The following is a 14,298-nucleotide window of genomic DNA, read 5'->3' as shown; positions in this document are numbered from 1 at the left end:
CGCTAAGGGTTGTCACTGTAGGATGAGACGTGCGCGGGAGGTGCTCTACCCAGACGTACTCGCGCACCTACAGCTGGCGTGACCGAGGATGTCCCGGTGTCGTTGCATTGACGTAACGCACCTCGCGACCACGTGTGACGCTACGACGCCTGAGCTCGACGGTGCGACCCTCGAACACGACGGTACGATTCGTTCGGTAAGATGGCGTCATTTTTCAAATGGCCGGAGCGTGCCGTCGTGAAGGGTCGTACCGTCGTGGTGGAGGGAGTCGTACCGTCGTGGTGGAGGGAGTCGTACCGTCGTGGTGGAGGGAGTCGTACCGTCGTACCCCACGTGTTAATGTATAACTCATCGTAAGTGAAGTGATCAGGTTCAGCATCAGTGTTGGAAGGCTCAGGAGTGGCCCTCCGTGGAGGATGTTAGTTAATTGACGTTAGGGAGGGAGTGGTGGTGTGGGGCGTGGCAAGGCCCCGGAGCAGCCGTGGGGCGGGGCAGGGCGGGGCGAACCGCATGCTTTTCGTCGCTCAGTGATCTCCTCCACGTCTGCCTGGCGACCAACGTGCCTGGCGATTACTCTTCCTGGAGGTGAAAAGAGGCTCCTCTTACGTTCTCTCTCTCTCTCTCTCTCTCTCTCTCTCTCTCTCTCTCTCTCTCTCTCTCTCTCTCTCTCTCTCTCTCTCTCTGGTGCCAGCCTCCCACTGTGCATGCATCGTGCGGGTGTTAACAGTGGTGCTGTTCATTTCTACGTGGTATTTCGCGTGATATGCATTTTTTTTTGTGTGTCGTTAGCATCACTGATGTCGCTTCCCACAACCACGACGGTACGACCCTCGAGCACGACGGTACGACCCTTGTGTTCAAGGGTCATACCGTCGTGTTCTAGGGCCTTAAGGGCATGGCAGCGTTGCAGTATTATATTGAGTGATGCCACAACTGGCGATGTGCTGAGGTCATTGGTTAGCATTGCTGACCATGACGCATTCACGGGCGGCCCAGGGTCGAGCGCATCGGTTCGAATCTTGGTTGTTGCAGTTGGTCCACAGTCACCCCCAGCTGTTCATTCTTCCCAAGATCCGGATTGGTCGATAAACAGGGTATAAGGCTTAGGCCGGGGTATATACAAGTATATATATATGGCTTTGATCTGGGTGTTAGTTGCCCGTCCATAGTCAGCTATCTATCTATCTCTTTCTGTCTATCTATCTATCTGTCTATCTATCTATAAGGGAGAGCGGAGTAGGAAGTTTTTCCAATTGGAGGAACGTTAATTTAAACTGCACGTGTGTTTTTCCTCAGCCGTATGAACATGAGAGTCGTCTCCTGATTGGTCCGGCATGCAAGCGAGTGAACCATTGGACAGAATGCTGGTGATCGGTGATATACGATAATGACCGAAAATATGTGAACATTGGCAAATAATCCGTCTCACTCGATCCATTCGAAAGATCGTATATTTTTTTTTTTTGTTTCATAAAATTTGATGTGGGAGATGTCAGTCATGAAATAAAAAAGAGGGGGGGAAGGGGGGGGGGTCAGCTGTGGAATTTAATAAAGAGGAAAGTTTAGTTTTATTGCTGAGCCAATAGTCGCGTTGCTGGTTTTGTTAATCTTTAACAACATAATCCTTGTGTCATCTGTGATAGAAGGATTAGCATGGGTTATATGGGTCAGGGTCTGGGGTGTGTGTGTGTGTGTGTGTGTGTGTAATGATCAATAAAGGAAGGACATATCAATACCCCGCACTGGCTGGCTGGCTGGTCAGGGCCATAATGTATTTACTGCTGGTTACACATCTCTGTCGTCCTGGTGACCTGTGGTGTGCGGGGAAGGAGGCCTACCTACACTCGTGGCAGGGGGCTGTCTCGTGGAGATTCACCGTCCCGTGTGTGTGTGTGTGTGTGTGTGTGTGTGTGTGTGTAGTGTGTGTGTGGGTTGTGATTTGTAAACATGTTTGTTTATATACGACTGTGAAAGTATTGTTTTGTCAGTTCTTGGTTGTGTGAGCCTTGGTGGTGGTGGTTGTTGTTGTTGTTGTTGTTGATGATGTTGTTGTTGGGTCGTGTTCTTGGCAGACATATGTTGGTTTGACTCCACGTACTTCATGGCAGGTGTCCTGCCTCACCTGTGTTTATTGTAGTGGTGAGGGAGTTGGCTCCCTGTTGATGACCCGGCTCCTGCTGCTCTAGCGAGGTTAATTAACCTGACTGCACTTTAGCAACATTTGTTAACATAACTCTAGCGAGGTAAATTAACATGATAGCACTTGGCACTATCCATCGACCATGATCTAGCAAGATGGATATTTAACTACGGTGTAGCAACGTTGAGTGTGATGAGGGATGTGTTGCGTATGTGTTGACCTGTGTGGGGGCCTCAGTCATTATTGTCCACACTTGTGTCAACGTGATGACCTCGCACGCGTGTGTGTGTGTGTGTGAGTGTGTGTGTGTATGTGTCTGTACCCGGCTGTACTAACTGGCAGTATCGTGTTGCAGGTTACAGCTATGAGGACGACCAAGCAGACCCGACCTCCTTCCTGGAGGCTATCGACCAACTGGCCCTCGCCTTCTCTAGCAGGTGAGTCTACTGCCCTCCCTTCCTTCCTGCCAGCCACCACCACCACGCCCACACCACCACGCCCACATCCTCCGCCCGCACACATTACCACCACGCCCACATCCTCCTCCCGCGCACATTACCACCACGCCCACACCACCACGCCCGCACACATTACCGACAGGAGCAGCAGTAAACGGCTGTGCTGTTGCTGCTGTGTTCTGCACAGTCTCGTGCCTCACCAACACCACTGCCTCATACCCTCACAGCACTACCACACCAAGAACCCGGGACATCTGCCACCTATAAGTACACCAAGAACCCGGGACATCTGCCACTTATATAAGTACACCAAGAACCCGGGACATCTGCCACTTATATAAGTACACCAAGAACCCGGGACATCTGCCACTTATATAAGTACACCAAGAACCCCGTGTGTGTGTGTGTGTCTCTCACTTCTATAAGTACACCAGGATTACTGAGGTTCCGTGGTATAGTGGCCAGCGCTGCTTGGCACCTTGTCATTCGTACCTCACACATATACATTCATTGTGTATACATTTACAGAAGAGTGTATATATGATGCTTATCACCGTACGTCGTCAATAAATTGTTAATAGCGATCAATAACAATTGGTTGTGTATTGCACCCTGCAGTCTGTCTGTCTGTCATCATGCTTACAACACCATTTTGTCTGTGTGACATTGGTAGATAACACACTTTACACATCACACTTACACAAGAGCCCACTACAGTGCAGTGATACAGGGGCCGCCCCGTGCCAGAAATGGCACCCTGAGCACACATTCCAGAACCCGTGTCGAGCTTAATCTGGGCGAGACTCCACACACACACACACACACACACACACACACACACACCCTGGGTGTAGGGTGTGTTGAATGTTTACGGTGTAGACACATGATCATTGGTTACACCTGACGTAGGGTGTTGTAGCTGGGGTGTTGCTGGTGACGTAGGGTGTTGTAGCTGGGGTGTTGCTGGTGACGTAGGGTGTTGTAGCTGGGGTGTTGCTGGTGACGTAGGGTGTTGTAGCTGGGGTGCTGCTGGTGGAGTAATTGTCTTGACTGATGAAGACAGATGGTTCATTTTGCTCTGCCTTGGGTCGTCTGAGGCGACCATTAACCCATACATCCTCATTATACAGTGGCAGGTCCTGTTGCTACAAGGGCAGGTCCTGTTGCTACAGTGGCAGGTCCTGTTGCTACAGTGGCAGGTCCTGTTGCTACAGTGGCAGGTCCTGTTGCTACAGTGGCAGGTCCTGTTGCTACAGTGGCATGTCCTGTTGCTACAGTGGCAGGTCGTGTTGCTACAGTGGCAGGTCCTGTTGCTACAGTGGCAGGTCGTGTTGCTACAGTGGCAGGTCCTGTTGCTACAGTGGCAGGTCCTGTTGCTACAGTGGCATGTCCTGTTGCTACAGTGGCAGGTTCTGTTGCTACAGTGGAGAGACGCGAGACCACTGTTGATGGAGCTGTAGAAGTATATAAGGTTCCTGTCCCATTATAAGACCCAGAGGATTCGATCATCGATGCATCAACCGTTAAGAGAGTATTGCACTATCCACCGACCCTATGTTCTCACACTGTATAGTGGACGCTTTTCAGTTTTAAGTAAGTTCCTCTCTGAAAAAAAAAGAAAACGTAAACATGTTTATAAAAGTTGAAGAATTATGATTTTTTTAAACCTTTGATATTCAAAAGCTAATTTGAATTTGAAGGATAAAAAAGATCACAAGAATTTGAAAATCAGATTTCAGATTTTTTGTTAAAAAAAAAAGAATCAGTTGAACATCTTCAATTTAAAAATCACGAAAAAAAAAATTTAAATGAAAAAAAAAAAAATGTGGATTTGAGAATTTTAGATTGTTAGATTTATTGGTCGCAAAAAGTCGTGTGGGGAAGGAGGTGAGGACCCCTCACTGAATATTGGACGTTATCATGTTGTACTGACACACACTGCCAACACCTTCATGTCCTCCTCCACTTTACATACCCACTTGATGATGGGATCTGAGCTTCCTCCACTTTACATACCCACTTGATGATGGGATCTGAGCTTCCTCATAGACTCCAGTACTATGCAATGGGGATGTAACGTAACCAACCCTCATTACTATTTCTCGTCTCCCACAAAACCGTGGAGTGTTTGGGCGTATTGTTATCTTGATGTGGGTTAGGCCTCTCTCTCTCTCTCTCTCTCTCTCTCTCTCTCTCTCTCTCTCTCTCTCTCTTACCCCACCCCCCTACCGTAACTTTTTTTTCGCCTAATTACCTCACAAGCCTTAACCCCACTTGTTTAATTAACTCTCGAAAGCATCATTAACCGCATTACACTGGAGGGAGGAGGGAAAAAAGTTAAGACAGAAGCCTATGTAAGTCGCCCCAGAGTTTTGAGGAAGTCCTTCACCTCACCTCACCTCACCTCACCTCCTCCCTACCCACTCCCTTCCTTCCTTGCAAATATTTCGATATTCCCCGGCACGAAGATCGGACAATGGCTGTAAATAGATGTCGTATGTTAAGGTCTTCGCCGCCTCCAGGAGACGCAGCGCACACTAGGAGGGTTTTCAGACGAGCCTCCAGCATTTGTGGCAAGTATGGGAGCAACGTCTGTGGGAGGTTCCTTCCCACAGTATTTTGTGGCTCGCTGCTGGAAAGCTTCGACAGCCTCTTTTTTGTATAACTCCCAGAATAAAATTGGTTTTGTGTCTCGCCATTGTAAAGGAAGATTGTAGTATGTATGGACAAGGGTACCTGGCACCGATTGCCTTCCTGAGGGACGTAATGGGGTTGGGTAGCGTTCCTCCTGTTGCTGTAGACGCTGTGATGGCAGCTGATCTACAGGGTTCGATGCTTTAGTGAGTGTTTTGTTCCCCTTCGTCATAAACACCGAATCATTCTACATTTATGTTTGTGTGAATATGATGAATTCCTTTTTTACCTGATTATCATTATTATTATTGTTATTGTTATTATTATTATTATTATTATTATTATTATTATTATTATTATTATTATTATTATTATTATTTGAAGTAAGTTCATCTGAAACACTACAAAATATTGAGATACGAGTATAGATATTTCCTGTGTGGACACAGGAAAATGGTCTTTTATACCGTTGTTATACTCAGTATATGTGTGAGGAGAGGTCCTGACCTGGGGGTGTGTTGGTGTTAAAGTGCGTTCTGCCGTGAGTGAGTTGTGCTGTGTGATTGTTTGCCCTGAGTGTGTGGAACTTTGAGGGGTTGGCTGATGAGAGAGAGAGAGAGAGAGAGAGAGAGAGAGAGAGAGAGAGAGAGAGAGAGAGAGAGAGAGAGAGAGAGTGTCAGGTAGGTGGGGTCATTTGATGTGTGTTGGTCGAGTTCAGTGTCGTTTGATCTCTGAGTGTGTTGGTCGGTTTCAGAGTGTGTCATTTGACTAAGTGCAGTGGGGTAGCTTGCTTATCTTAGTTGATTTAAAAAGTGTGAGAGGTGACATAAATGTCTGTTATCTGAGTGTGTTCGTGGACCAGAGTGCGTCGCCAGGTTCGCATCAGACGATTGTATCCACTGAGTGCGTTGGTGGAGGAGAGTGCGTGTCATCAAGTGTGTGTGTACGCACTCATCTCCCGTGCACAGCCGGGCAACGTGAACCTAGTGTAGGGTATGTTGGAGTGTGTGGTTGGGGAAAGTTCGTCTTGGAAAACTATGAGGGAGCTCGCAATTATCCCCCAATTACCTCGCGCTTATCCCTAATCCTCTGACAATTAGCGATGTCACAACCCTACACCCAGTTATTAGGGGGATTAACTTCTGTTTGGGTCGAGTTGGGGGGTATGAGGCGGTCTGGCTGCTGGCAGGGGCGCCCCAGCGACCAGGCCTCAAGAGCTGAGTTGACACACGTAGAAGCAATACCTGTAGGAGAGGGAGAGAGAACCCAGCGATGTAGCGTAAGGAGTTCGGTTCAAGTAGAAAAACCAGACTGGGAGGAACAGATGAGTTAAAAACTGCTTGTATATCTGATTGTGTTGAGGATGTAGAGTTAGTATTGACTCCCAGATGTGGGAGAACTACCACACACAAGGATCAATAAGTTTCAATAAGCTTTCGTCTGGCTCTTGTGTCGCCGACGGCGTCTTAACTGTGTAAGCAGCAGCCGCCCGGGATCTCCTCCCTCACACCACACACACACACACACACACACACGCACCTTTGTCAAGGGGAGACAAAAAAGAACAATTGTGTGACTGTGGGAGTTAGACACAAAAGCCTGAGTCATTGGCTTGGCTGGTGTGTAGCAGCTGGCACTGTGGTACAGACTAGCGCCTGTTTAAGAGGCGCACAGCGTCTTTATAATGGCACTAAATCCGTTTGACAGGCGCGGTGCAGTGCCAGCGGCGTCCCGGCACTGCAGGAGTGTGTGAGGGAGGATGGGGCGGGATGGTGGTGGTGGTGGTCAGTGCCTGTAACTGTGCTTAGCAGTGAATGGTTAAGGTGCGTCGTTGCACGATACCCCATGGTAATCGTAACCAAGGGTCGTACTGTCGTGCTCAATGGGGTCGTACCGTCGTGTTCAATGGGGTCGTACCATCGTGTTTAAAGGTCGTGTCGTCGTGCTCAAGGGTCGTGTCGTCGTGCTCAAGGGTCGTACCGTCGTGCTCAAGGGTCGTGTCGTCGTGCTGAAGGGTCGTACCGTCGTGCTCAAGGGTCGTACCGTCGTGCTGAAGGGTCGTACCGTCGTGCCCAAGGGTCGTACCGTCGTGCTCAAGGGTCGTACCGTCGTGCTCAGGGGTCGTACCGTTGCGCTCATAATGTTTCTGACCTGTAGGTATTAATGACCATTAAATCCAGCAATTATAATGGCACTAGAGTTTATAACAAGGTAAAAGTGCATCTAAACTGTTCCCTTAATGCGATTAGCGATGAAAACATACAGCAGGATATAGTTCAGCCATGAATACACTGCACTTGTCCAACACTCGGTAAAAAGGAGGGGGGGAAAAAAGATATATATATATATATATATATATATATATATATATATATATATATATATATATATATATATATATATATATATATATATTGAAGTATGAAAAGTATTCATTTTTTTCTATATTTCAAACACTGAGAACCAGTTGGTAGCCATTGACTGTGTAAAACTAGAGGCGCCATCTGTGAGCTGGTGCTGGCGGCTGAGCACAGTGTATGTGAGGGGCGGGGATGTTCCAGCACGTTGCTGGTCACACTATGGTCACGCTACGTTGCTGGTCACACTACGGTCACACTAGAGACGTGAATGTTACGTGCACCCTTTGCCACCATGACGGCAGCTGAGGAGGTTGACAGCGTCTCTTGTCTCCGTCGCTCTGGGCCGATCTGCGACGCCTGGCGGGTCAGTCAAAGAGATGTGTTCAAAGCCATGGAGATCAGGAGGAAAAACCCGATCTGATGGGATCACATCAGCGAGGGACGGGAATTAACCCAGAGAACGCTTTATGTCACGGAGGGAGGGAGGGAGGGTCATGGAAGGAGGTCGTTAGGTGCATTCTGGTTAAAGGTGACTGTTGAAACCGCCCACCAGATGATCCCCACAATGGATGTAAACCCTTACCTCAAAGGCTGGGTTATCATGCTCAGAGGGTCGTACCGTCGTGCTCAAAGGGTCGTACCGTCGTGCTCAAAGGGTCGTACGGTTGTGCTCAGGGTATCAGAGACATCTGGCTGTAAACATGACACTCGTATGTACACCGTCTCCGTCCGTCAGCTTGGCCACCGCTGGAGCCCCCAGGTGGACGAGACGCCCCGGACCAAACCCCAGTGGTGAGGAGGAGAGCCGGGGGCGCTGCAGGCGTACCCTAGGGTAGGTAGGAAGCCGGACATTGTGGCTTCCAAAGGTACAGAGGCCTATATAATAGACACTCAGGTAGGTAGCGCAGAGTGGGGGGGAATATATGGGAAGGACACGTGACGCGTGATCTGGTGGTCCGTGACGAGGTTACCTGCTGGAGGACAGGACGTGGGAGGGACAAATACCAGAAGACCAGATGGCCTGTGACGGAGCTGTCTACTGGAGGAGAGTACTCCAGAAGGACAGATTACAGAAGAGCCGGTGGTCCGCTAGGAGGTGTATCCTCTGGAGGACAGTAGTGGTAGCGTAGACCCGTTAATCCTTGTGATCAGAGGTAGGAGTGGATTGGTGTAGCAGGAATACGAGGAGGGGAGGAACAAATTGAAGCTCTTTACCACGGCAGACGTCGGGGGGTGTAAAGCAGTGCAGAAGGTGGATGAGGCCGGCTTTATCTTCATGGTGAAACGCCGGCAGCAGCAGCAGCACCCAGCTATGATCAGGGATCAAGGCCCAGTGTTTACACAAATTGCAGACCCGTGCAAGGAAAACGGGAGAGGAGGAGGTGTGAAGAGGGTGGCTCTTCTGTTCCTCATCTCTTCAAAAACAGTCGCTTGGTGTAGTCGGTTGTTTGCTGATACATTAGTAGTGACGGCCACAATGTCTTCAGAGAATTAGTCTCAACATGTGAGTACGACTGGACGACCTTTGGCTGTGATGGCCTGGCGTTTGACCCTCGTTGGTCAGGTCAAAGGCCATAACAACGTACCCAGGAGTCGAACCATAGTTCTCAAGGGTCGTGCCATGGCGTAGCAGGGTTTACGTACCGTGGTGATCCAGGCTCGCACTACCGTACTCAGTTGATTAAAAGAGATGGAAATGTGAACTGCTGATTGTCTGTTAATGACCTATTAACAGATGATGTTTGACAGGTGGTTAATAGATGTTTGACAGGTGGTTAACAGCTGCTTGACAGATGGTTAACATGCTTGACAGGTGGTTAACAGATGTTTGACAGGTGATTAACATATTTGACAGGTGGTTAACAGATGTTTGACAGATGGACAACATGTATAACGGGAATTGTGGTGTGGAGTGGGGAGGTGATGACTTTCATTCCCCCACTCACATGGTGGGGGTTGGGGTAGGGATTGTAAGAACTAGGGACACCTGACGCAGTAATGACGTATGTAATGACGCACTGAGGCAGTAATGACGTACTGAGGCAGTAATGACGTAACAGTACCCAGTGAGAGCGTCTCTCTTGTTGTGTTGTTGGTTTTGGGGTAAACAGACAATGTGAGCTGCTTCATATCCATTCATGGCACGTACGAGGCAGTTACACGTACAGGAACGAGCGATTGACGTCATACGGATGTGGGATTGTAATGTGGAGGTTCAGGGATGACGGATCGGAGCCATAGTGGTTTGGGATTGTAATGTGGAGGGTCAGGGATGGGAATTAGGGAGCCATAGTGGTGTGGGATTGTAATGTAGAGGGTCAGGGATGATAGATCGGAGCCATAGTGGTGTTGGATTGTAATGTGGAGGGTCAGGGATGGGAATTAGGGAGCCATAGTGATGTGGGATTGTAATGTAGAGGGTCAGGGATGATAGATCGGAGACATAGTGGTGTTGGATTGTAATGTGGAGGTTCAGGGATGGGAGTGGGAGCCATAGTGATGTGGGATTGTATTGTGGAGTGGGAGCCCTAGTGGTGTGGGATATCATCGTTGGGTATATTTTCCTCCCGGCCAAAACGTCTGGAGATGTACGTGCACACGTCCGTGTGTGTGTGGTCACTGCTGAGTCAGACTGAAGGTAATGATCTCAGACGTGTTATTTCGGGAGTTAATTAGCGAGCAGTAAGTCAGTGTCTTGTGTTTCTTTCAAAGACGAAGCAAAGGAGAATCGGAGAATGAGAGAGAGAGAGAGAGAGAGAGAGAGAGAGGAGAGAGAGAGAGAGAGAGAGAGAGAGAGAGAGAGAGAGAGAGAGAGACGAAGAGTATTGATACAAATAGAGAAGGCAGAAGAGGAAATGAGATAGACGTAAGAAAGAGAGCAAAAAGCGAGAGAGAGAGAGAGGTGGTAGTGGGTGGATAGAGAGGTGGACAGAGACAGAGAGAGCCATCATGGCCAAGATAAGCCGCAGCTGGGCCATCCCTGGCTGAGGCTCGTGATAAATGGGCCACCCCAGCCGTGTGTGTGGTGCACCTCCACCACCACCACCACAATGTGTGAGCCTCCTCCCTAATCCCCTGTTATTGTGGTGCCACAGTGAGGGGATTCCGCGGGGGGTCGGGGGGAGGCTGGGTGTATGGCAGGATGGTATGGGTGTGGAAGATTGTCCCTGGCGTTGGGTAGGTGTAGCAGATGGCGTTGCTGACCATGACGCACTCCCGGGCCGCTCGGGCGGGCGGGGGAGGGAGGTGTTCGAAGTTTGATTGCGAGAGTCGGGTCTGCATTCACTCTTGCCGTTCATCCTCCCGTTGCTAGGCCTGGTTCGATTAGGTGGGTATCTGACATAGGCTGGGGGGTATATATATATATATAGTGAACGAGATGCCTCAACCAGGGCATTCACATGCTCATGCCGTCCAAGTCGACATGACACGGAAGGGTGTCAAGGATTGCCAGTCCGTGTCAGGCGGAGGAGAGAGGGTACGTATGTCACCGTATTTTTTTTTTGGACGCTGGTTCACCGCAGTGATGACCGGCAGATGTTTGGTTCATCGATTATGAACCTTAACGACGGTGTGTGACACCTTGGGCGAGGAGGAGGATGACCTGACCAGAGGTCAGGGAGATCGACCCGTCGTGCCTGGGGGTCGTGCTGTCGTCTTCCTGCAGCCCAGTAAACAATAAGTGAGTTAACGAAGGTAATCGTTGGTGGCAGCCAGCTGGCAGGCTTCCGGGGGAAAATAATTCTTTGTTGTATACTTCCCTGGCTCAGTGATACATCTGTTGTAACTATATATATATATATATATATATATATATATATATATATATATATATATATATATATATATGGTGGAAAGGATCACAATTTTGCGCGTGATCAAGTATATTCCTAAGAGTCCACGAGGAAAATGAACTTATCATGTTTCATTTTCCCCCTGGACTCTTAGGAATATATATATATATATATATATGTGTGTGTGTGTGTGTGTGTGTGTGCACTTGGTGGTGTTGTTGGCTGGTTCGAAGGACTCGCAGTTACACTAGCTGTTCCTCGTATCATTGTAGGATGTCAGCCCGGCGTGCTACATCCTACCACCTTCATATCATCCTATCAAGGCAAAAGTGGTGTTATTAACGCGTTAATTTATATATGTATACGATGGTTGTATATATACATCTCCCGCCGCCCTGGGTGGAGGATGGGGATAAAAAAAAGATATGAAAGCCAATACGGTGGGGTATTGCATGGGAGAATGAAATATAGATTTTTGATGGAAGATAAAGGTAATGAAAGCGATATACAGGGTTGCTTTGTAGTGCCGCGGGACGCCCACCTGTGTAGGTGGTAAACAAGTGGGATGGTATGATAATGAATTTGATGTGTAGGACATTACCGGTTGTGATCAGTTATATGTAGGTCCTTATGTAAGATAGTACAGGTTGTACTTACTTGTACTTGATATGGTCTTGTGTAAGATAGTACAGGTTGTACATGATATGGTCTTATGTCACATAGCATCATTCAGTCATGAAAGAACACTGGATAACACAGATGTTATAACCCACTGGATAACACAGATGTTATAACCCACTGGATAACACAGATGTTATAACCCACTGGATAACACAGATGTTATAACCCAGTGTAGGACGCTTCCTGCGAGCGAGGGGTTGCCATCGTGAGCGAGGTGTGTTCCTCCATGGTTCACAACGTTGTGTGTAATGATATCCTCTTGTAATGAAGTCTTTCTCTAACTACATCTAGACAGGAAAACAAGTCAGGGATACCATGGGTTGTACGTGGAGCCTGGCCAGGAGACGTGGAACGCTGAAGGAAAGGGAAGGGAAGGGTGTATTCCCAGGGGAAGGGGGAGGTAGAGTGTGTTCCCAGGGGGGAGGTAGAGAGAGAGAGAGGGAGAGAATGATGGGGCGTGTTCCCAGGGGAGGAAGGTAGGGTTGCCGTCTTTATAATCCTGATCGTCAATAACTGCAGGAGGGGCCATGATAGGTCTATGACGGAGGGAGGGAGTCGGCTAGGATGCCCCATCACACACACACACACACACACACACACACACACACGCGCGCCACACTGCTGGGCCGAAGATAAATATTGACACACTCGTATTGTTTCTCTCGGTGTCGTGAAGAACGAAAAGCTACTCCCTTACACTGGTCGGGTTGTCTGTATATACACTTATGAAATGGGGAAAGAAAGTGCCATATGTTCATGTATTGAAAGTGGTTCTTATTGAAGGTGGAAGACCACCTGACACGTCACCAGCCACCTGAGCTGACGACTGAGAACCACACATGACAACACCCCTGCTGTGGTGAACACACTGATGCAGTCCTGCCCTTCCTCCCTCCAGCCTCCACCCCTCCCCGCTGGACGAACACATCACCCTAGACAACATACGTCACGCCACACACATAACTAGGGGGGGGGGGGGTCACAGTTTGCCCCACGCGAACTCCCTACACTCGTGGGCATCGCGACGTACGAGACTTCGACATGGACATCAGCCCAGGACCCCGCGCGTTGTAGGGCCGCCGGCGCAGCAGCAGTCACAGTGGTTTCCACGGGAGACTGTGTCGCATGCGGGGGCGCGCAGTGCAGAGGATGGCGTGGGCGGCTGTGTGTCCACCTTAAGTCTGGGGAACATACCTAAAATGTTGCCGTTGATATGAAATGTAAGATCAGTTATTAGATTAGTATTATTATTGGTTGTGTGAACGTGGAGTGGAAAGGATGGAAGAGGAGGAGAGCGAAGAAACAGAGGGAGAAGTGAGAGAGAGAGAGAGAGAGAGAGAGAGAGAGAGAGAGAGAGAGAGAGAGAGAGAGAGAGAGAGAGAGGACGACATAGAGAAGCAGAAATATGGCGGTACAAAGGTAGACGGGGGAAGGAGGAAGGTCCTGAGCATTAGGAGGGGACGGGGCAGCCGACGGTGGGCCGAGGAAGGAGGCCTGGCCGCGAGGTGTGGCCTCCCGGAGCCTGAAAGTCACATCGGAATCCTCTTCGATTTCGGATTTAATCCTTTGTTGAGAGCTTCAGGCGCAGGCCAGGGCCGTACGCCGGGTTTTATCCCCCACGCTGGACCCATTCGACCCCTGGGTTATACATCATACCGACAGACGGAGTCTGGCATGGGTGTAGCAGTGAGGGGAGCTCGTGATGCCTCGTAGGTTTACGATAGTTTGGCCACGCTGGTCGGGGAGGGGGAGGTGAACCTCTCGTATATTAGTTCTGCTGTTCATGTATACGTCAGAGTACCTCTTCTGTCTTATATATCCAGGTTGATTAGTGAGGTTAACATTCTATATGTGTAATTAATCGTCATATTAGCAGGTCGATTATAAGTTCTTTTATCAGCCAGAACGGAATGATGAACCTTACCTTTCATCACTTCGTCAACATCACCTGCCTCCAACACATCCCCTCTGTTGCGTCTCCTTCTTCCCCAAGGATCATTTCCTCCTCTGCTCTCGTGGGTTGTCTGCATGGCTCCCTGCCGCCCAGGACTGGACCCGGGAATCGCGTGTGGTCGCTGCTTCCCATGGTTTGTGTGTGAAGCCCAGCCACACGAGCATTAACCTTCATCATGATAACATTTATCATTTTGAAAAATCAGATCAGCAGACACCTGAGGAGCAATGATTGATTACTTTACTCTTTTACTTATGTTATTTTCCAGTCGTTCAAG

At 49.0% G+C, this 14,298-nt stretch overlaps 1 protein-coding gene across 8 annotated transcripts in view; it reads left to right on the top strand.

Moving 5' to 3' along the window:
• The window catches only part of LOC139758735 (rho GTPase-activating protein 45-like), a 192,764-nt gene that overhangs the window by 112,766 nt on the left and 65,700 nt on the right, over positions 1-14,298 (top strand). For all 8 annotated transcript variants that reach the window (XR_011714910.1, XM_071680464.1, XM_071680463.1 and 5 more), the window contains one exon: positions 2,496-2,577. Coding sequence is in view for 7 of the 8 variants with exons in the window: in XM_071680464.1 (XP_071536565.1) it covers positions 2,496-2,577 (82 nt within the window). In the remaining variant the exon portion in view is untranslated. The remainder of the gene's footprint in view (positions 1-2,495; positions 2,578-14,298) is intronic.

The sequence above is a fragment of the Panulirus ornatus genome, chromosome 31 (genome assembly GCF_036320965.1).
Source record: "Panulirus ornatus isolate Po-2019 chromosome 31, ASM3632096v1, whole genome shotgun sequence".
NCBI classification, from domain to species: domain Eukaryota; kingdom Metazoa; phylum Arthropoda; class Malacostraca; order Decapoda; family Palinuridae; genus Panulirus; species Panulirus ornatus.
This window is presented reverse-complemented; position numbering and strand designations above follow the sequence as displayed.